Source organism: Pleurodeles waltl, chromosome 6 (assembly GCF_031143425.1).
Source record: "Pleurodeles waltl isolate 20211129_DDA chromosome 6, aPleWal1.hap1.20221129, whole genome shotgun sequence".
Taxonomy (NCBI): Eukaryota; Metazoa; Chordata; class Amphibia; order Caudata; family Salamandridae; genus Pleurodeles; species Pleurodeles waltl.
Window position 1 is genome coordinate 1,686,102,249 of NC_090445.1, and position 24,111 is coordinate 1,686,126,359.

Consider the following 24,111-nt stretch of genomic DNA (forward strand, 5'->3'; position numbering starts at 1 on the left):
GGGATTGTATGCCTTCACATCCCTATGATTTACACTGTGTTCTGCTTGTAATAGTCTTAATTTTCTATTTGTTGTCTAGATCTTCTTAATGTGGACCTGGAATGCATGAGCTTCATTACCTACCTGTATTACCTAACTGCAATTCGCTCACAGGTCTAGGGACCTGCTTTACTTCAACCTTGTTGGTGCATGCTTGTAACAATTTATTTTGTACAGCGCTCTCCCCTTTGACTGTCCGTTTGAAACAGCATCATTTTTGATGTTGTGTAAAGTGATCTAATGTTCTATGGTAGTCACCACTATAGAAAAACCTTATAAATAAAATAAATAAGAGAGGTCTTGGCTTCTCCTAGGAAGTCAGGATAAACATTGGAGAGGCTAAAATACTATTTAAAATGGTAAAGCTATTTTTTTTAATTGCTGGGCTCTGGGCACAGCTCTGTGATTTTGTGAACGAGTTCATGATGAATGAGCTTATAGCTGGTTTAAAACAAGCATTTGCAATGCCAATAGGTCTGGCTTTAAATGAATGTTTGTGATAATGTGAAGCATTACAAGTAAATAGCATGAAAATAAATATGCATTTGTGTGGAAGCAAATAACTAGAAATATATTTGTGGAGTTTATAAAGTCAGGTGACAGTTGGACCGTCAAGCCAAACCTAAAAATCTAGGTAGCCTAATAACTGCCCTCCTCCCACCTATGCTGAGGCCAGAGTAAAACAACATTCATTATCATGTTATCTAAGACACTTTAATAGCATTCTAATGTCATATGTGTGCCCCTGAAAATTTAAGCTTAGGGAGCTGGAAAAATAAAATGATTACAGATGTGTGTAGGACAAGCACTTTTTTGTGGAAGTGCACAACTTCTGCCCAATCAAAACATGTACTTCTGACTCCCAACATGTAGACGGAGCCAAAGCCTGTTTCTAGTGATGCTGACATAATTGTCTGGCAACAGCTGCCTTTTAGACCAGACCATAAAAAGCGGTGTTAAATGTGACATGACTGAACTTGGATTGGACATAACATGTTGATTTCTAAACTTCTTAATCACCCAGTTGAGGATTAATGTATTAATCAGGAGCAAGATTAGGATTTTCCACACTGCTCCAGTCTTTCCATGATCCAAGGAAGGTCACATAATGCTTTCAAGCTGATATTCGCCAAGTTACTCTGCATAACATGATAGTTGCAAATGCCCCATTAAAAACAGTTATGACAAAGAACTCCACTGGTCCCTAGAAACACAAATGGGATGATACCCTGATGAGTGGTGGAAGAAAGAAGCATGTGTATCAACATGCACACAAAAGGAATGCACTGACATTTCATTTACAGTCCTACTGGTCAAGAAGTAGAACAAATGCTAGGTATATCACGCAAAGAGCTATCAATGCACCCTTAAAATCACAGTTTGTACAGCTCTCAGAAGACAACAGGGGAAGTGAACTGTTCATGACAGCCACGTGAAGAATACTGCACTAAAACTTGAAGGGCCTGAGACTACCTGGGGACTAAAACAATAAGGAAGTCTGAACAAAAAGGTGCTGCAGGCTGAAAACAGAAGCCCACTGTCAGCATGTATAAAAGGAACAGGAAGTGTAAACCAAACCGGAAGGCCATGAATGCAGCTGCCTTAATTTCACTGTGGCAATCCTTCTAATTACCACTTCCTCTTATAGACAGTAATGACTGACAATTCTGCTAGCTCAGCTTTTGTTTCCCAAGCAGACACATCACGTTACCTCATCTGATTTATATGTATTGGTGGGATTCATTTACATCCCGGGGCATACAGTCCAACTACGGTAGCAGAAGAAAACAGGATATGGGCAGGGCCTACTCCTGAGTCTGATGTAGTTAACCGCCCAGCCAGAAGCTAGACACAATCAAATTTCTTGATATTTGTCCTAGGGAAAAGTAACTGCATGCATAAAAGTGTCTAAAGACCACGGCTTCCTGCAGCATTACTCATTTACACATATTTCTTCAAACCCCACTAGAGAACTTGAGAATTCAATTTCATCCTATCACCCTTTCCTGCTTTCTAATTGTTCACCCAGTGCATGCTTAAAGTTGTACAATTCAACAGCATACCTACTTTGAAGATATGGCCATTTCACTCATTATTCTCACAAACTGGTCTACAACAAAAACAAAAAAAAATCTTTTCAGGCTATCCAATTTCCTGCACAGTTACAACACCCTTGGTTGTCAGCTTTCACAATACTTTGGTAACAATGTGCCTTATCCGAGGCTAAGTCACTGAATATCCCTACTACCTGTGACAAGGGGGCTGTCACCACCTACATGAGCAATGTCTAAAATTCACAGTGCTAAGTGTTGTTTTCTTAAAACAAAACATTGCAGCTTTCTTTGATCACCCTGGAAGCACTTTAAAAATGCAAACATTGAAGCAAAGGTAATGCAAATAGACCCACTTTACAGAGTGCATAATGTTCTTCAGTGGATGGAGTCAGAGCCAAATGACAGGTTCTGTTTTTGCCAACTTTCTGAATGTTCTAGAACTTGTGGATTCAGTGAGCAAGTGCAAAGTGAATTCAGAGCCATGGGTGCTGTATGAAGCAGAAGCAAAAAAAAAAAAACCTTCAATGTTCATTTCCAGCTACATCTTGGAGAGACGAGGCCCAAACAGGTAATAGATTCACAACATGGCACTGGATTTCTCTATCTTTAGATCCCTTCTTCCACTGAATGGCCCATAACGCTAATGCAGGTAGTCAATGAAAACCTTTTTTGGCTAAATACTCACGTTCTCCTACTTGAACAAAGATAATACTGCATATGTGAGAGATGACACTACTACAAGATGAGAAATCCTGCTCAAGTGTGTGTGTCAATGTCTATCACATCATACATTAGCGATTTCCTCTGAAGTGTCTTCGTTTATGCAACAAAATATCATGCTTAAGGCTGTAGATTTACGTTAACAGTCTATACATGCATAGGGAAGTGCCATGGAAAAAACTTAACATGTGTGACATGACATAACAATTAACTCGTGCATTTTCCTCAATGTCATGTTCTAATTTATTGGATCTAATATAATATAGCCTCTGGACCTTAGAGAAGGAATTGTCTGTTCTTTGTCAATAAGGACGGAAGTCTTAGCTTTGTGCCTTTATCTCTTGTGGGTGTCAATGGCTAGCCTTACAGTGGGTCCTTTACCTTGTAGTTTGGAGATAAATAATCCGGTCCTTCAGCCACGGCTATTCTCTTGATAAAATGTTAAACAGAACAAATTGGCTGGAAGAATGAGGCCTTCAAATGGGACATAACCAGATCTTGAAAGAGGACGGAGAAAGCGAAACTCGGAAGTACAAATCTCAGAGGGTAGCTGAAATCAATAGCCCTTCAAAAACCCAGTAGTGGAAGATCAGGAGTCGCATGAATCAGCTATAGACAACATAGAGCAGAAGGAGCCCTCAAGGATTTGAGCTAAGTTGTGACACAAGTAAACATGGGAAAGTCTCCGTAAGAGAACAGGGCGTAACATTTATTCTCCAGGGCTGCCCACACAATACTACCTGCTAATACCAGCAACACAAGAACCTGTGCCCTGCTCACAGCTGGACAATTGAAGTATTGTGTGTTGGGGTGATCTATACCAGAATGAAGTGTCGGTACTCTGGAGCACTTCAGTAAAGTGCCTCCCATGGGAACCCAGGCCACATTCCTGTATTACAGACTGTGGCCTGTATATGGACACACCCAGGATTCCCCTCTGAGCCACCATTACTACTGCTAATAGATACATTAGTCGCCAACTCCTCTACAAGACAGCTGGTCTCAGGACTCCATCGGGTGACACTAGAGGCACTGCAGACACTGCACAGCCAACGAGAACTGAGTGGGAAACAGACACCAGCACAGAGATCACAAAGAGAACATGGAATTTCTGCTGTACGCAAAGAAATAGGATATCCGACAGCAGCCATCTTACACTTTATATTCCACAACTGGGCATAAGGCCCTACACCACTTTGGGATCCATGCAACCTCAGTCTGTGCGCTGCTGAGCACCTAAGGCAAACTTTCTTCATCTGGGCCTGTCCTGCCCCCTGCATACTGGGCCAACAGAGGCTCTCAAACAAATATTGTCCTGCAACATCCATAGATTAAACAACTCACAAAAAGCTTTTGGCACTGGCGATGCTCCTTGCTAAGCATCAGGTTGCATGGTGTTGGCGGGCGGTTCATGTTCTAAGCTCAAACAATGGCTATATGACACGACTTACTGCAATGAGTAGCTTGAAATTTACGCATTACTCTTCCCCCAGTCCTCTAGGTCCAAAGATGCTACCTCACACAGTAAGCAGAGGAGCAAGGCTGCTGAGCGGACAGAGACTGATGTGGGACAGGAGAAGACAAAATCGGCACAATAGTGGAGGACATACAGACTCACATGGTAGCAACACAAGTGAATGTCACTGGCAGAAGCTAAGTCTGAAAATGAACCCCCACCTTAAGACTGGTGGCATAGGCGCAAGATCTCTTGCCAATTCGTTCTACGAACTGATCGAATATCATCGAATACGCATGTATGCTGACTGGAACCAATCAATGGTTGATGTTTAATTTAGGTATTTAAAAAAAAAAAAAAAAAAAAAGCAATACACTGTAACAACTTCCCCTAAGCTGTGTGGATGTCCACCGCTTTCAAGTTTCCTAGGCGCTTACATCTGCAGCTCATTCAGTAAGGTTAATTTTTTTTTTTTGCCACTCTGGGATTCATAGCCCTGATAAAATAAGACAATAAACAATCCTAAAACGTTTGAGTGCAAAGGAAATAAAACCTGGACAGGATTTAAGTAGAGAAATGATCTTTGACCCTCACCCTCCCACACGCTTGGTACATGACTAAAACGCTCCCAGGACTCGGGGAAATGGGTAGCTCTACAGTATACAAGCCCTACTGCCTGTCTGATGTTTCCTCACCCAGTTCCGCCGAGGTCAGCCTGGAAATATACCCAAGAAATGTGCACACTTTCAAGCTATTTGTGTGCACTGCCTTCTTCCCTGCCAACCAGAAATGCCTTGGATGCGTCTGATGGATGGGAACACCTTTAGAGATCGAACCACCACCCGCCCCCTGCCACCCCAGGTGATGTACCATACACTTTAATGACCTCTGCTCTGTGCAGCGAGTCAAAAATTCCACTGCATAATCCATTGCTGAGAAGGTAAATGTACTGCAGGTTGAAGTGATAATCTTGAGGAACAAGAGTATATAGGAATGACATCGGGAAAATTCAAGGAGAGCTGAATCTGGACCTGGCTTGACTATATAAAATAATCTGTATTGGGCATGCCAGTAGCTGTCCATGTTGCACCACAAAGAGTATGAGAGAGGTGGACATGTTTTCTCCTCCTGAGTAGTCAGTAAAAAGGTTAATCATGCTAGCTGTCCGTTTGATGGCTCCAGCAGCACTCACCATTAGTTCTTTGGACAGAAGTACAAGGTAGGGGAGCGAGGATGCTAAGTCTCTTATTTATGTCACATGGGGAATCATATGCTTTTGATGGTTAACCAAATTTGAATTTATTGGCCGTTCGAATAATTAAAATCATTATATTAAAATGTATACATGCATACTGCCCGCTGACCCCAATCCTCACAAGCAAAAAGTATGTAGCACAAACAGATTGACAAATTAAACTTTTTTTTTCCACATTTCATTTGCAAACTCTATTTCATCTCACCTCAGTAATATCAAAGTTAAGCCAACGGTGATAACTGTACTAGCCCCTTTTATTGTGCTGAATGTTACCAAGCAGTGAGCTTTCAGTACTGCACTGATCCCATTATTGCACTACACTTTCTATGCCGCCCTTGGGAACTTTCCAGTCCTCACCTATACACAATGACATCAGCTTTCCATTAAGGTACAAACGTTTCCTCACAATTTCAAAGCCCAAAAGTGGAATCTTAAAATGAACTTTGCCCTATTCCCATTATTGCACTAAGCTTTTTTGTGTCACCCTGGTGCACCTGCTCTGCATTGAAATCCTCCCGTTATATCACCGCAAAAGTTTCACGGGCCATACCCAAGTCCAAAAACAGTGTTCGATATGACAAAGATGCTCTATTTGCGACTTGCGTCGGTGTGATATTTCGTTTAGCTACTGCTTTAGATGACTATGGACACTAAGGTGATAAATCTGAGAAAGCATAATTAAATAAGCAATTGCACATTGCTTGAGGTACTTTGCCCAATATACAGTAGGAGGATGAGATAGATTTGGGATGTTTATTTCTGGTTTGTGGGTACTTTTAACAATGTATTACCAATGATGGAGAGCATTTAAACATTATGCTGGCTCTTATCAGCTATTAAACAATTTCACAATTTCATCAAGCTTCCAAGCTAGTCACTAACATTTTGGTAGTGTATTGTTTATATATGTTAGCTACCAACTTCTCAAAGTACCATATAGTAAAAGGTGACCCAAACTGTCAATATAGGCTCATTTTGTCCTGTATCTAGTCTCACTCATTGTTACCCTTCGTTGACATGCTGTTAATAAGTTTTAATCTAAATACAGCTTTTTTAGGTATTGTTAGAGTTCTGACAAGTTAATTATGTGGTTCTTCATATAAAACACCTAAGTGAACATGGGTACGAGAGCCCCATGGAAGTATTCCAAAAAAAGAAAATGGAAATACGGTTCCGATTTCCACATTTATACAGTGTATACACATTATATTATATATTTTAGGGTGAACACTCTAAATAACGTTGTAAGGTCACACCACTAATGACAGTGGTTCCAGTAAAAAAAAATAAAAAAAAAAAATGTTTTAAGTATACACAGGTTTGAAAGGTTTAACAGTAGGAGGCTACACATAATGCTCTCTGATAAGACGCAAATGTTTGTAGAGGCTTGTAAGCAAGAGTGATGATTCTTTGGTTTCAAAATAGAATGTTCAGAAAAAAATGCAAGTAGTAAAAAAAGGTTTTGCTAAATTACTGTGAAATTTTAGGTACTATTTCTTTGAAGGAGCATTTAGTAAGATGTCTTGATTCATAATGGTAAATCAGTGTAACCATTTTGAACAAGATTATGGCAAACAAGCACTGGCAAAGCCAACCGATCAGACATTGGTTGTCAGTCTTTTGGTTTTGTCAATGCGTCTCTTGTTTTGATATGGCTTTTGTAACACTATTGTTAGGGGAGCTGCCAGGCCCTCACCACTGTAGCAAAAAAATGTTTGGTAATCAAAAAGCACACATTGCCACAGTGATTCCTGGCACTGAACAAAACTACTTCATGAATTGAAAACATTTACAGAAGTAGACGAGGAAATCATGCTCCTAGAAAATATTTGTTAACTGTATTTTAGCATGAGCAAATCTGCTTGAGTAGATTTGCTCATGCGAAAATCTTTTGAGCGTTTACAAGTTCACTTTCTCTCCAACCACTTTTTCCCCCAACCCTGGAAGAACTTTGACTTCTGCCCTTGTCAGGAGTAAATTTCCAACCTTTCTCAGAATTGGAAACGATTAGAGAAGAGCTGGTGAAAATCCTTGAAACATGCAAGTTAGTAGGTTTGCACAGACTCAGAGGCATTCCAGCCCTGGAACTATTGCTTACTGCTTCCTCCAGCCCCAGTATGTAGATCAGTGGAAAGGTGGCAAAATGAGAAAATTGCTATAGTAGGGCTTGAACTTGCTACTATGCAAGCCCTAGTAGAGTATTAGCCCTGGCATAATCAGAAAGGCTATTATCATAGCTCTTTCATAATGAGACTGCTGCCATAATTTGTCGCCGCACTATATGGCACTAAATGGAGATGTAGATTTTTAGTTTATTTTTACAAGACAAGTAGATTTAGGAAACAATCTGTCCTCTGGATAAGTAGATATTTTATTAAATTCCACACACGCTTGGTGAATGTCCGCTGAAATTATAACTTTATGACTTTTAATATATTTTTATATCTGTAACAAATATAACTCGTACTGTACTTTTAATCATTTTTACGGATTTTAAAAAAAAGGAGAATAAAGATCTGGGATACTTGAGTGAAGCTAGGAAGAGAACAATGTTGACAGCTGGACCCTGCAGCTAGCTGTTGGGCAGTTCAAACTATCTAGTAAAAATATAAGGAATCATGTGGTTCACTTTATCTGAAAACTCTATTTATCAATGTGAAAGGCAGGGAATTCTTCTTCTGTCTGAGAATTGTCATGTTGATGGCTACACTGTTCACAAGGAGATTTCAGGCCATAGGCAGTGGCTACTTTTCAAAAGTGTAGATGTGCCTGCAATTAAACATTTGAACAAATGGTAACTCAGCTGCATATCAGCATTTACCTGGACAGTTTGGGGCAGACAAATTGTAAAGTGCATCACATTACATAAATATTTAATTAAAATTTCAAAGCACTTTAACAAAAGATTTTAAAAAATGTCTAATTTTTAGGCATTTAAGATTACTAAATGTCACCATGAGACTTGTGCAAAACAAATAAGAAGTCGCTTCAATGGGAAATGACAACTGTCAGTCTAACCAAAAATTATGTGCGAAATACATTTTAGGTATCTTGTTCATTACAATCAAATCCCCTTTCTGCCACACTAGTAAAAAAAAAAAAAAAGAGCTGTCTTCAACTAAAATATGCACTTTAAGCTATTCAAAAAAATATTAAAGTGCACTTAAGAGAACCAAATAAAACACTGTCTGCCCTTCCACACAATTTCAAGAAAGCAATTAAGGTGTCAGCGATAGCCAACAAAAAATTAAAGATCATATAATATACTTGGGTTATACTCTCGAAAAGATCACTCCATATATGCAATTTTGAGGTCTATTCAGCAGTGCAGTCATGTGATTCTCAAACAAAGAACTATGCAATACACACATGACGAGGCAGTGGTGTTAAAAGAATTGGTAACCACCACTACTTAGACAAGGTCTCTGAAGAGATTAATCTGCTGAAAGACCATTCAAAGTGTTCAACGTATATTCCTGAGCTCTAATAACATTTTATGAATGGAATGTTAAAGTTTTTCTTTAGTTTTAAAGATTATAAAGTTAGATAAAGAGAAACGACAAAAATTAAACCTAAGCAAATCAGCCAAAATGTACACCCGAAAATGAATATAGGGTGTAGAATTTCATATAAGTTTACAAAATGTCTGCACAGAAGTGAAAAATGCGATACATTTCTTTTTTAAACATGAAACATCCGCTGGTCAGCTACATGAAAAGGTGAACTCTCAATTAAATATGTAAATTCCATGAAAAAGCAATGGAGCTGCATTTCCCAATCAATAAGAGTACCTCCTAATTTCTAGATTCTACCAGTCCAAACACTGGTTACTGGTTTACCCGTATCTCAATTACCAAGACAAAATGGGTGGAAGTAGAAAGTTGGGCAATTGATAAGATACAATATTCATACCTACTCCAAAACTGAGAAAAACATATTCCCTACACCTGAATGTTTTATTGTAGAATTTTTTTAAATGTTAAAAATAAACAAAAATATTACAATTCACATTTATGTTTTTTATTGGGTGGTTCGGGTAAACAAACATTCACACCTCAACAAATAACCAACATCATTTTATTCAGCAACTTGTAAATGCATATAAACTATCTGCAAACAAGTACTAAAATTAATTACAGTTGAGAAACTGATTAAACCACATTAAGCAAGATTATCAAGCCAATTCCCGAGGGAATATAAAAAGCCATTGTTTAAATCCCAAATGAGCAACAATTGCGATTTTAGTATTAAAAATTTACTAATTTCTACTTCACAATAGTCCATCTTCTAATCACCTCGGAACAACATCTTAACTGTAGAGTTGAACAATAGGTTTCACATAATTATGTGAACAAGTTGCAAAATGTGGTGGGACTCCATTTCATGTTAATATAAGAATACAATATTCATAAAGCATATTTGACCTGCAAAATACAGACAATGTTGAATAAGAACCCACTAACTATTAAATATACCAAACCTACTAAGTGAGTTTTTACTGAACAGGTATAGACTACCCCAAAATATCAGAGTAACGGAAAATGAAGCAAACAAATTAAGTATATATACAATGACAATCATCACCATTTTTTTTTCCAGTGACAGACCCCCGTAAATGTTATGATTGCATCACAATTGATGGACTCTACAAAGCTGAAGGGTATCACAGACAATTGTTATGTCGAGCTGTATTTTAAAAATATTCCCATTATGCTCTTAAGAGATCAATACAGCGAGAACAGTGTGATTCTCAACAGATAGTTTCTGTAGGTGTACTTTCATTTCCATTAATAGTTTAAGAGTGCTGAAACTACAATGTTTATTTTCAATAAAAAAGAAAGCAATAGGACCTAATAAAACATACTATGTGTTCAATAAAATTGGTAGTTCAGAAAAAAAATTCCAGTAACTTGACTATTCACATTAAATTTGTAAAAATAATAATTGTACACATGCTGTTTAGTTAAACGTGTAGAATCAAACCATTACAGTAAGAAAATAGTACATACAAAATCATCTCCAGAGTCGGCACCCGCTGATGTTATAGACTCCTTGCTGACTGATCTGGGAATCCGTGCTGCCCCTCCAGGTCGGGGAGCAATAGCTGCTTCCTCCGCAATTTTCTTTTTTAGTTTTGCAAACATGGTGTTGAAGTGAATCAACTGTCACAAACTGTCCAAACGTGACTCTAGCTTGAGGTGAGACTTCCTGGTCAATGGTTGACAAATAATATTTAGCGAAAGACATTCAGGATCCAACTATGAAAGGAAAATGAAAGTAAATCTGGCTATGATGCATTCTCAATATAAGTGAAACTTCTTTGGTGTTTCCATGGTGTCGCTGAACCTGCAAAAAAATTCAAAAAAGATATTGTAAAGAAATTACCTAAATAAGAAAAATATATACTTAAAGCCATCCTAACAGAATATTTATACACTGCATGCCCCACTTTCATCACAGCTCTTCGTGTACTTTGTCATTTAGATGCATGCATAAAAGCTTAAATTCATGCACCTCATGTACATACATATATATTCTGACACTGGTGAAGCTCCTGGAGAAATGTGTCCACGTTCAGTTATGCAACCACATAGAACAATTCCAACTTTTAAGCAAATTCCAATACGGGGCTGTGTTTTACTGTGATGTCTGGGTTATTATAAAGAAAGATAAGAAGAATAAAGAGAAGATATAAAATGGACTTATGTTGGACTCTATGAATTTTGTTTATCACTGTCAACAATTGATCTCTACATTTCCCCTTATAGGGTTGCACCTAGGCAGCAGGTGTTTGAATGTGTGCACACTGTTTCCCAAATTGAACGTTGTAATATTAAATAGGTGATAGTGGTTAGGTGCATGGAGTTATAGCTTGCTGCCTTTTTCTCAGATACAATTCCAATACGGCTTCAGACAGGGCCACAACATTGAATCGGCTCTAACGCACATAGTAGATGATGCACTACAAATGATAGATCAAAACAAAATATACCTTCTAATCCTCCCAGACATTTCAACAGCTTTCTACACAGTTAAACATGACAGCCTCCTTGACTTACTGGAACATAGGATAGGGCTATCAGCACTCGTTCTTAATTGGTTGCTTTGTTTCTCAACAACAGGCTCAAAGAATCAATGTTAATCAAGCATTATCCAATCCCATACCGCACGCCCTAGGAGTCCCACAAGGATCGACACTCTCTCCAATCGTTCATGGAGCATTTAACTGAAATTCAGAAATGATCTAGCATCCCTTATCACATGTACGTTGACGAAACACCAACTGTACATGAAAATATCTGCTACCGAAGATATCCAGTCTCTCAACATAACCCTACAAAAAAAAAAAAACTGGCTGATGCGCAACCACCTCAAACTAAACGCTCTCAAAACAGAAAAATGTCCCCACCCAATCAGTCACCAGATATCGGAGAATGGATAAAGCGACTAACAGCCCTTAACTGTTTACCATACAGCATAGATTTCACGAGATCACTAGGAATAACGCTAGACAAGTTCTTTAACATGCAGGAGAACATGAGTAATGCTACTAAAGGAGCTAACTTCCAAATGAACATCCTAAGGAAAATAAAATCCTTTCTCCCCCTCGATGACTTCTAATCAGTGGTTCAAGCCCTAGTGATCTCCAGGTTTGACTTTGCAGGGTGTGGAATCCATGGAACAGGTTGCTTCCTAAATCTACTTGTCTTGTAAAAAAAAAATCTACTTGTCCCTTTGGCGTCATGTAGTGCGGTGACAAATGGCAGCAATCTCATTATGTAAGAGCTCTGATAATAGCCTCTCCGATTATGCCAGGGCTAATACTATAGTGGGGCTTGAATGCTAGCAATTTTTAAGGCCTACAATGCAATTTCCTTATTTGCCACCTTTCCACAGATCTTCATTCTATCTATCTGTCGGCTAGCTTTACTGTGAGTGATATGATTGAGCCTTTCACAAGGCTCACACTGGCGCATAAAGTAGTTTTGTTGAGGGCTGGGAACTACTGTAGCAATGTGTGCTTTTTGAGACCAAAAGGCTTTTTGCCAAGGTTTGTTACAATGGTGAGAGCCTGGCAGCTTCCATAACAATAAAGTGTTACAAATGCCTTATCAAATCAAGACACACATTGACAAAACCAAAAGACTGACAACCAATATCAGATTGTTTGGCTTTACCAGTGCCTGTTTATTTTCATGTTTCTCATAATGTTGTGGAAAATGCTTACACTTATTTCCATTATGAATATTTTTTGGAAATAGTAGCATGCATCAACACATTTTACTTAATGATGCTTCAAAGTAATGGTACCTAAAATTTCACAGTAATTTAGCGAAACACTTTTTTTTGTGCTTGCATTTTTTTCCTAGACATTTCATTTTGAAAGCAAAGAATGATAAATCTTGCTTACAAGCTTCTGAACACTTGCATCTACTCAGAGAGCATTCTGGGAGCTCTATACAAGGCCTACACATTGTTAAACTTTTCAAACGTGTGTACACTGTTTTTTTAAAAAAAATTTTAAGAGGAACGACTGTCAGTAGTATGACCTTAAAACGTTTATTTAGAGCGTTCCTCCTAATAATAAAGACTTTGCATCGATGAACAATAAATACAAGTTCGAAGAGCATTAACATAGCACACAAATATTAACTCAACTGTAGACCGTTCCCTTCCCTGTAAACTGGCAGCCAAAGAGTTTGTGTTGCAAGGGGTTACGCCGACTTGTCCCACAGACAAAATAAACATGAAAACATGTGTCCTTGATCCCAAACAATATGTCCTGGGCGTTGGGCTATAGGAATTCCACACCCCTGCTATGGAAGTGCAACCCTCTGTGGCCTACCTAGATCTAAATTGGCTCCACTAAGGGCATCTCTTAATTCAACTGCAAGGCTTATCACAGGATCGAAAAGAAACAACTAGGTCACTCCCGACTTGCAATCCCTAAACAGGCTCCCATATGAAGCAAGGATTCAATTACGAATTGCCTGCATGACCCATAAAGCCCTACACTTCAACACCCTGAAGTACCTTGCAAAAAACGGGCGCTACTGAGCCAATGCAGGTTCTCTAGAAGCACCAGCACCTTATTGCTGAAACCACAGAAATTCTACCAAAAGAAAACTTACAACAAAGCGTTCTCGGGTATTGCCCCAATAATTTGGATCTCCTTGCCCCCTAAAATCAGACTGATCCCCTCAACTGCATCGTTTAAAAAGGAAGTTAAACTGCTGACAAATTTCTGCACCAGAGTTCACGAACGTTACTTGTCGGACCCCCAACTGGGAACACTGCCTACCCCCATGTAAATTATTCACTTATGTGCTTCTATATTGATTTGGAGGCTGAGTCCTTGTAGTGGTCTCTTCCCTCTTTTGGGAGATACCACATTCTGCACTGTTCTCAATTTTGTTGGTGAATGTTTTCACCTGCAAAGCACTTCGATACCCCCAAGGGTCATGTTTGTGATATACAAAAGATAAATAGATAGACAGAAAACTCAACTTACTACCTCTAACAAAACATTCAAAAATACTATCAGATACAAGAACAAATGCTTTAATCTTCTGGTTGCCAGTGCATGATGTTAGCTTTCATAACACCAACTCAGCCCTCTCCAGCTTCAAGAAAGCCTTTAAAAAAAAAGACCTCTGAGTAATGATCACATGCTCATCACTCTTCTAGTAAGATAAATCTACATAAAGTAAATTAAGTTCCTACTGAGTCTGGTAGAACCACACATGAAGTAAAAGTTCTGGTACAGAAACAACAAAGTATTAAAATGAATAAATTTGAACTCCGGCCATGTGGTAATCCCTCCAGGCAAAGAAAGGAAAAATAGGGGATAGAAGTACAAATGGAATACAAATATTTTAAAACGTGTGCAAGTTTGCCTTTCGCACTGAACCATTACATAAGTAAAGCCAGCTTACAGCAATCTTTGTAGTTCAATTAATGACTGGAATCATAACTGATCCACTTTTGACTCTTGTAAACGTATACACCAATGGTTAATATCATGAGAATTTTAAAAAGTAAACTATGGATACATTGCATTTTGCACAGTAGAAACAGGTCGCAATTCACTTGATGGGGAAACTACTACTTTGCTGTGAACCCCCGTACTCGGGGGTCAGTTAACGCTCAAAAACCTAGGGCTTTTGCTACTTTTCTATCCTTCAAGAAAGACCCGTTTCAACAGTTCCTTAGCCGACTCAGCTAGAACTATAAACTTTCACCATCTCTCCTCTGTCCAACTGTGCCTGGAGACAGTGCCATGACGAAACAATTTAATAAAATATGGAAAATGCTAAACTAAGCATATATTTTGCAACAGCAGGCAGTGGGCCCGCCATTCCACAGCCATCACCTCAGCCACTGGACCATCATGTCACACACACACAAGCAAAATTTGAAGGCAAACTGATCACACAACATAGACAGTGCTTCAGAGAAAGGCTTTAAATGAACTCTTAAACTAATATTATCTGTAGATGTTACTGTCTTGAAAAAGCACAAGTAAAACTACTTAGTGAGTCAGGAAATAAACACTTCTACCAGTACACAGTGGATGCAGAAAATGTCAAATTCAAAACAGAGTTCCCAAAACATATTATCACACAATGTTACAGCAGAATCATTTGCTCGTGTTACATGCACTCCAGGCTACCGAAACTGGATCTGAGTCAGCTCCACACATCCCAACGATTACAACCCACCAATTGTTTTACAGAATATGGTTTGTTTCGCATTGCAATCTGCTGAAAAAAAACTTAGCCTGCTAAATAATAAAATCAATACCCAGCTCCTTCAGCCATCTATTACCAATCATTATCTGGACTTCTGGAGCCCATCCGTCAATGCATGTAATGAAAGACACCAAGACACTGGTTTCATTTTTTTATCAATTTACAAACATGAATTTCTCCAAGTCTCCATGCACATCTATGAATATTAAAATAACCACCAGTTTGTTGTGGAAGCAAAAAAAGATCATAGATACACTAAATAAATATGAAAGAAGTACCCCCACTTCTCCATCCTGTATGTTGTAGGGTACAAAGTAAATAGGATGTGTTTTATGGACATATTACGCCAAAATTGGGGTAAGATGAGAAACTGTGTAAAAAAAGCACTCAAGAACGAATGCCCTACTCTTAGCTTCACTCGTCCCCCACATAAACAGAAATTAATACTGTGATCTAAAGTTCATATCACTTTAAGGTGTATCTAACACCTCCTAAACACAGACTTATTTCTACCCTTAATCAATTCTTAGCCATATTTAAATCACCTCGAGTTTCTCCCCTATAAAAAGGAGAAGCTGGAAAATAATGTGAACCACCAACATCAATTCTTAAAAGATAAATACATGAAAAGTACTAATAAAATAATCAAGGAGTAAGTTCGCAGAGCATGCCTGACTGCTCTGTTTAGTACTGCCTTAGACAAACAAATCAGAACGAGCCAAACCTACTGCCAACGGAGGCCGCCTGCTTCTGTGCCACGTACAAACAAAACCTGTTCTTTCCTTATTATTTGAAAAGTGTGATGCTGCTGTATCAGGTAAGGAACTTTACACCGGTTTTAACACCATCTCTCTCTCCATATTATATGTAATATATATATATATATATATATATATATATACACACACACACACACAGGTAATTTTAAATAAGGCAATGGAAAATCTACTGTATCAGAGGGTTAAACTTTTTTTTACACTATGGGTATTTGTACAGTAGAGAAATGCTAACTTTATGCACCCTATAATTTCCAACACACAGAGTGCGGATTATGGTTTATCCCAATGGAGGGGTGTACATAGGAGGCCTTTGTCTTGCAACAGTTGACCAAACCTGCACGTGTCAATATTTTGGCCACAGAGCACATGTTAAAGTCTCCCAGTCCCCCTGGGCAGAGGGAGGCAACTTGACACTAATCAGGATGTAATTTCTGACATGGTTATTTGAAGTATGTCTGTCTTTCTGATACGTTTTTGGTGCTGGGGCTGACTTTCGATACGAGTATGATATTAAACTGCAATGTGTTTAATCATATTACAGTTCTTTTTCATTTATACACTCAGCAATACATGTTTATTCCCTTCAGCTTTCCATAGGTATACACAATTTGCCCTTTAAGGTGTTTTTCTATCACTGAAGGCCAGCGATGGGGCATCACAATGCTAGTAAAGATAAAGTTTAAATGGCTACAGTGTGGCTAGTAAACAGGAAGTGCTGCAGCCTTGCTGGCTCCTGAGTGACAATATTGTTCAGCAGCAGAGTGGGCACAGCACTCATCTAGCAGTTACTGTCTCAGCACAAAGCTGCTGCTTTTTGGGGGCTTAAGAACCACAAAATACGTTCAACTAAATTGTGAACATTATACTGATAATTGATAATTTTACATGTTGTCAGCTTACTGAAAAAAAAATATCAATTAATTTAAACAAGCTTCTAAGGAAAAGCACATAATTTGATCAATCTCATGTAGATCCAGAGCAAAGCAAATGGACAAGATCAGTCTATATGGGTCGTTTGCCTCCTCTTTTTAGATTTCACATAACGTCCGCCATTTTTCCAAGTCTCACTCCTAGCCAAGGCTCTGTTCCTATCTACCTGCAGGCAGTCCAGGTCTGACCTTTATTTTAGTGCCAGGGTATTTATAGCCACCTTTTCATGGAGCAAGGTCCCTAATGCACCAAGATGTATCAAGTCTGTCATAGTATGTGGGGAGGTGGGTGTGTGATTCCACAAAGGTGGTGGTCTTTCTGATCACTAGCTCTAGACTGCTACCTGTCAATTAGTGCACGATCGTTACTTTAAAACGGTGTCCAACAGATGCAAAATCAGCACCACTTCTCTAAAAATCAACCCATTTACCACGAAAGATTTGCGACTTCACATTTCACGTATGCTCCTTTTTACTAAGCCAGCTATCAGCTAAGCAGCTGGTCTCAGTGCAACTCATTCCAACAGACTGGAATCACCCCTAAAAAGAACAACTGGGTGTGAGATTACCAAGTCCCATCAAATATCGGCACCAAATATCAAGGGGCAGTAATTAACACCAAGACTAAATTATGTATCAAGAAATGGCAGATTGTGCAGCAGAGGTTGGCACATTCTGAGAAAGTATCATTACTCTATATTATGTTAACAATAGCAATGCTGTCTAGCCTGTTTCACCTTATTAGCACCTGCTTAACACCTGAATGCAGATATCATCAAATATATCATAATCAATATGTGGCAAAGGGCTAAGATAGCATGTGAATCAAAGAGAAAACAGCCTGTCTCTTAGCATGGTCAATGAATATTGTACAATAGGGAGTTTTTGGTGCTTTCCAAGAGCAAATGTCATCAATTATCATAAAGGACACTTGCATATCCCAGACTGTTACTTGTCCCTGGCCTCAGATGCATTTTTCCCTTAATCCCTACATTGTAAAGCTGCAAATTGCCCACACCTCATTTCAAAGATCACAACCTCCATTTTAAAAGTCATACCACTGCAACCTAGAAATACCTAAATATGTCTCATCTATTAATACCGCCAACCTTAGCATGAATTCACTAACTCCGTCTCCATGAAAGATCACACCTAACTCCTATTATTTTATCTACTACATAAAAAAAAAAATGGAGAAATTAACAGAATAGTTTCCTTAAGAGCACAAAGAAAATGCCAATAACCACAAATAAAAAACCTAACTTGGGTTACGGAACAGCATGCTGCTGACAAAGCGCTGCAACACCTCATCGGGGTAGTAAGTGCTATATGGATGCAATTACAATACAATACATGCCCCTCCTGTCCCACACACCAATGTTAACACCATAGTATTCACAATTCCGTAGTTCAAGCAGGCTACATAATAATTTCCTTAAACTGCTAGACACTCTTACACTTACATGAGAAAGAAAACAGATATGGGTCACGTTCACCACTCAGTACTGTTGCAGTCCACAGCATAAACCACCCATTACCAACTGAACAGGCATAAATTAACTGACGAGATCTACCACATACTGCTGGTCAATGGGGGACGCTAATTTAATCAACCACTACAGGTTCCAACAAGCTACATAGTATGATTGCTTCTTGACATCTCACAATGACAATCAGATATGGGATGATTTTTACAAAGTCCATACCAGTTCACTACAGTAACCAGCTAAGTGGCTATGATCATAAGAAATACCATGGAGGGCCTGCAGAGCTGCTAGCTTACTGAAAAGCATAAACTGCATGCTTCTCTCGCTTCTTTATCTATCACACTGCTAACCGCTGTGTTCCATAACGCAATAACCATACCTCATTGGTCATGGCACACTTCCAAAGAGGATCAAAACAAAGACAACACACTTCCAACCTCACATCCTACATGGTGTAGTGTGGTACCTATTTAAGCAAGAGCTTCAGCACCCTACATAGTTGTATGAGTTATGTATGAATATTACAGTACGAAACACACTCTGCTACTGACTTAACATTAAGGTTTTATAGCGACAAAGTAGTTGAACACTCCTACATGCCAGTAATAATGTCAGCACCATGCGGCAAAGGTGTGTATTGCAGGCATAAATACAAACCAGATGTGTTGCATTTGCTAATACTTGTCTTTACACGGAAAATTACAAAACAACCCTATTTGAAAAGCAGTAGATGGTTTCACACAGAAAAGGCTTCTGAAAAATAAGGTCAGAAGCGTGCCCACAAGATGGGAACGAGCTACTGAAATCGCAGAACTGCTAAACTGTAAAAGCAAGACTGGCCAATGATCTTTGGGGATCTTTTGGGGTTGGGGAGAGGTTAAAAATTAAATGTTAAAACTGATCTATCAAATATAAGTGCAAAATGGAAATGTACACGATATAGGTACCGAGAATACGCTCCTGGAAGCTGATGACCCATTACAAAAGAAAGCCCTTTAGAGGCTGTTTGAAGATGTCTGGCAAAGAGAAACATAAGCCATACATTCTCACGCTTTACCCTTCAGACAGTGGGGGTTATACACCGGCACAAAAGACAGAACGCTTCACAATTAACAAGAAGATGAGCTAGCATTGGTAAACAGTGTTGCAACTCTGGGAGACAACGTAATCCATTTCAGCTCAGAGAGAAGATTGATTGCTCACATCCTGGTCAAAGCATAGTTAAGTAACCAGCAATACCAGGTCAGGCATATCCAACTCATCATTGCTTCAAGGCACATGTCCACCTCCCAAACAATAAAACCAGATCTTGAACTATTGTGGGAAGGGGTGAGAGATTTTTAGAGAATATAGGATACTTCCCCTTGTTCTATAGTTATCACCTACAAGGTATCCTACAAAAAGATTCTTAAATCACTGACCAGGTGTTTATCCTGGTCTACGCAACCCAGCGTTGTTGCTGTTGACCCTTACACACCCTACTAGTGTCATGCATCATCATCGAACTCACCCTAGTCCCTATAAACCAGGATGGACTCAAACAATATTCCAGGTAGCATTCTGATATATAATTCTAGACGAGGTGTACAGTAATGATAAAGTAAAAATACCATTAAGTCACAAAGCTATCCCTTTATTCTGGTACCTCTGGTATGGTTAAAAAAACTGCAATTCTTGGGGTGTTCGAACAATTTGTAACAATATATTATACCCTACTCTCTCAGTTTCAGAATAAAGTGTAACGATTTATTACACCTTACTTAATCAACATGTTTCAGTCCTCCTTGGTTCGGCCACTATCGGTCCAGAGTTTACATGAGGACCACTATGTAGATGCCCTGTGATGAAACTCTATTTAATATTTGGTCCCAATCAGGGTAAGAGAAACAACATATAACACTGAACATTAACGCCAGGCCTACTTGCCTGGTTTTCCTATGACGGCACTTTTTGATGCCTGTATCAAGACACAAATGGCATACAGGACAAACAGGATAATTGGATGTATGCAATTTGTTTTTCATTTGGTGGCAACCATTCAGTACAATGTACATATTGTGTACTCACATGCAGATATTATGTGAACTGATCAACGTGTCATATTGAACGCATACACACAAATATCGTCAAACATTGTTTTAGTGCGATTGTTAGTGATAACACTGTATGGCAGTGAGAAAGCAGGTGTAACACACACGTAGGAAGGTCATTCTTAACCCTTTTGTCATATCTCATACCTCACAGAAACAGGCGGGGGGACACACCTATAGTCAAACCCATATGACTTTCGTAGTCAGTATTTGTGCCTCGGTTTGTATTACCCATGCATCGACAGTATATGTTTTTGCTCACCACCCCAACAGAAAAACTATTTTCTCCTCTGCTTTTTTCCCTGATGTGTGCCGGTAACAGCAAATGGTCTGTGTTTATGCGTTTTTGTCTTATTTCCCATCTTTCATTGTTGCACTATTTGCAAATAATAAACAATAAGTGATTTAATTAACATAATGCCCAAAACAGTCAACACATGAACTTGTGATTGAAAGGTGCGCCTCGATTTTTATCTGTCATTTACTTGGCACATACTCCATCATATCTAGCACACTTCAAATGGCTTTCATTTTGTTGCTACATAAGACCCTTAATTAACAGTGAGCGCATTAATGGGAATAACGAATACAGTGAGATATAATGATTATCCAGGCTGAGAATGATACGTGCAGTGCCTACTCCCCTCTATCCAGCAGTGTTGTATGCCCCTCTCCTCTCAACTGCAGCTCTAGCCAGTGCATCCTAATAGATTCTTCCCTCTTCTCAATCTCTACTAGCAACGAAGACCATTCTGTTCAACAGCACCAGAGAGCTGTGGATCACCCTATTTACAGCCCACTTATGCTTCTTGGCCCATACCTGTCCCACTAATGCCCCGGGAAAATCTTGCTTACAGCTGAGCAAACGTCCCTAAAGGAGACCACCTGCTTCAAAGAAAACCCTTACCCAACACACTCGAAACAGCTGCATGGAGGATCAAAGCCAGACAATAAAAAAGTTACCCCTAAAAAAAAATACAAGAAAAACGCAAGCAATAGACACAAGCTTTTCGATTTAGGTGATATTTACAACAGACATGTGCTATTGCACTACACCCTACAACAGACCTAAGCTTCCATACATTGAAGCTGCTTAAAACTAACAAGAAACCGAAAAGAATGACACTAAAAGCCCAGAGATTTAAGTGCGGTGAAAAAAGTGTGTGTGTTGGGGAGGTTCTCTGAAATGGGTATTATTCAATAACAGGCAAACCACTAACAACGATATTGATGAGAATAATTCAAATGAACTGATGTGAATAATTGTATTTGCAGGACTGAATCACTTGCTATCACGAGGCTCCGAATTGAACATTAAAAAATGTCTGTGAAGGGAGAGCGGTTGTATCCTAAATGTGTCGAGCATTCCTATTTTCCGATTTGTAGCCTTTTCCACTGCAGCCTCTTGGCTACTTTAATCACTTACACCTTTTATTCTCGAATCTCTGCCTGAAATCACTGTAAATCTATGTCTAACATATCCTCCCCCCCGTGCTTCCTCATTTCACTTCCCCTTCACCATTCCCTTTGGCATGTAAACTAATCGTTTTCAGCTTTGTTGATATTTAAACAGCTGTGTACGCCTCCTTCACGAACTTTCCAATAGACTAGTAATTGCAATTGCCAAAAACGTGCCCATCGCTCTGCAGCCAGACATGGAAAGAAGAAGTATGTGTTCTGACCGAACACCTTGTGACCCACCTACAGGCACTGTGAGAATCTGATAGTGAAAGGACTTCAGCCTTAGCCCCAGAGCTCTCTATGGCACCCAGGACAAACTCTGACCCATACCATGAACTCACCACGCCAGAGTCAGCTCACAGCATGCAGTACACAGGTGCCATATGTTGCACGCAAAACAGAACCACAGAAACACAACACCAGAAAAACAGCAAGTGCTCCTGGTGAACGGCAGAGGAAGCGAAACGTGGAGAATAAACAAGACCAGCACCACTAACGCCAATCATTTTATGGTGGGTTGTATCACTGTTGAGAAATCGAACCGTGTTGTGTCTGTAAAGTTAAGGGAATAAATGTAGGTCCCATTTTAGAGGCAGGGAGAGAGTATGCCTTCCTGAAATAAAGGAAGACGGCAAGCTGGCACAATGTCACTATCCCTGGAGGGGGGAGAGTGATGATAATCTTTATCTCAAGAGGGGCCGGGGGGGGGGGGGGAATTTACCGAATTAACTCCCGGTTCGAAGCAGGGTATCATTTACAACTCTCCATACGGCGGCTGAAGACCATCCCTCCGCCTCCAAGCCGGAGGGCTCCCACAGTCAGAAGGTGTGAACACTCTCCGCCTCCGGTCCCCTTTGTTCTCCGCGCCCACCCTCCCCCCGGTGACACTCACCGGCCTCCGGCTCCCGTCCCCTCAACTTCTCCCAGTGTCTCTCGGTGGATGTGGCTGCTGACGTCACCGGCAGCGCCGCCGGCACCGCGCAGCGAGCACGCCATTGGCTCAGGGAAGGAAAGGGGGCTAGAATCTTCATCCCCATTGGAGGATAGCCGTGTCAGCTGAGCAAGAACCCCCAGCTGATTCTCACGCCTGCGCAGTCATGTCCGACCCATTGAGAACTTTCGTAATGAAAGGCAGACTAAAGCGAGGCGGGTTGTTTTTCTGCGGCGTGAGAACGCGGCCGCCATTTTGTAACGGTGCTGTTTAACCGTAGTAATATGGAGCATGGAGCTTCCTAACGAACCTCCGATGACCCCGGTCACAACGGAAGTATCATGATTTACTTTAAGGTTCAAGAAAGTGGTTACATGATATAAGTTAAACATCCTTATCTGAATTACTATTTTTTAAATCAAACTATACTCAAATCATGGCACTAGAATAATAACTGTTTTAGGGATTTACTAAGAACGCCTGCTATCAGGTGACTTACAAGGCTTGGCAGAGGTTTTGTGGACGGTGAAAAGGCTAATGATACATTTCCTAGCTATGGAGAAGGAAAGTTTAAATTATATTAAGTACACGGAGGCGATGATTATGTATATCTTTTTTCACCAGTTCAAAGTTCAACATTACACTAAAAAACTACGTCCATGAGTCCATCACATCTCTATGGTAACCAGTAACCAATCCATTCCTTCTCCGATCATTCATCCTCCATTGCCATAGTTTTTCCTGGACTTCACAGCAATTAGAATTTAAGGCATTCTCAAGTTGTGGATGCATCAGTTCCTAGGAAACAATGTAACATATATGAGAAGTGACCAAGTCTCTTTCCTAAAAGAATAGACATTCCTTAATAATTAGCCAGTCTATTTCCACCAATTGTTAAAGACATTAATATCTATACTAGTCAATAATGTTGAGTAAACCACAAGAATTATCATATTTATACTGTAAGAACATCAATACCACCTCAGTAACGTTTCTGACTCCAACACTCCTCCGGGTGGGAGACACATTCCTTGTGGCGGGAGGGATGATCCTCGCTTCAGTGTCCTTAATAGAATTGAAACATTCCTTCTCAATAGCTAAAAAAATTCTCATTCTATGTCAGGACCGGAGGAGAGGATGTTATGCATGTTTAAAGCT

General features: G+C 39.6%; 1 protein-coding gene and 1 non-coding gene across 4 annotated transcripts in view; both read right to left on the minus strand.

Moving 5' to 3' along the window:
* GOLGA1 (golgin A1) overlaps positions 1–23,024 on the minus strand; it is a 234,675-nt gene extending 211,651 nt beyond the window's left edge. For all 3 annotated transcript variants that reach the window (XM_069241738.1, XM_069241739.1, XM_069241737.1), the window contains exons 1-2: positions 22,915–23,024; positions 10,534–10,870 (exon numbers count right to left, since the gene is read on the minus strand). In XM_069241738.1, coding sequence (XP_069097839.1) covers positions 10,534–10,668 — 135 coding nt within the window. In that variant the 5' untranslated portion in view covers positions 10,669–10,870; positions 22,915–23,024. The remainder of the gene's footprint in view (positions 1–10,533; positions 10,871–22,914) is intronic.
* LOC138302278 (Z30 small nucleolar RNA) lies at positions 19,647–19,741 on the minus strand. The gene has a single exon (XR_011205367.1). It is a non-coding gene; the product is annotated as a Z30 small nucleolar RNA (small nucleolar RNA).
* Positions 23,025–24,111: the final 1,087 nt, after the last annotated feature.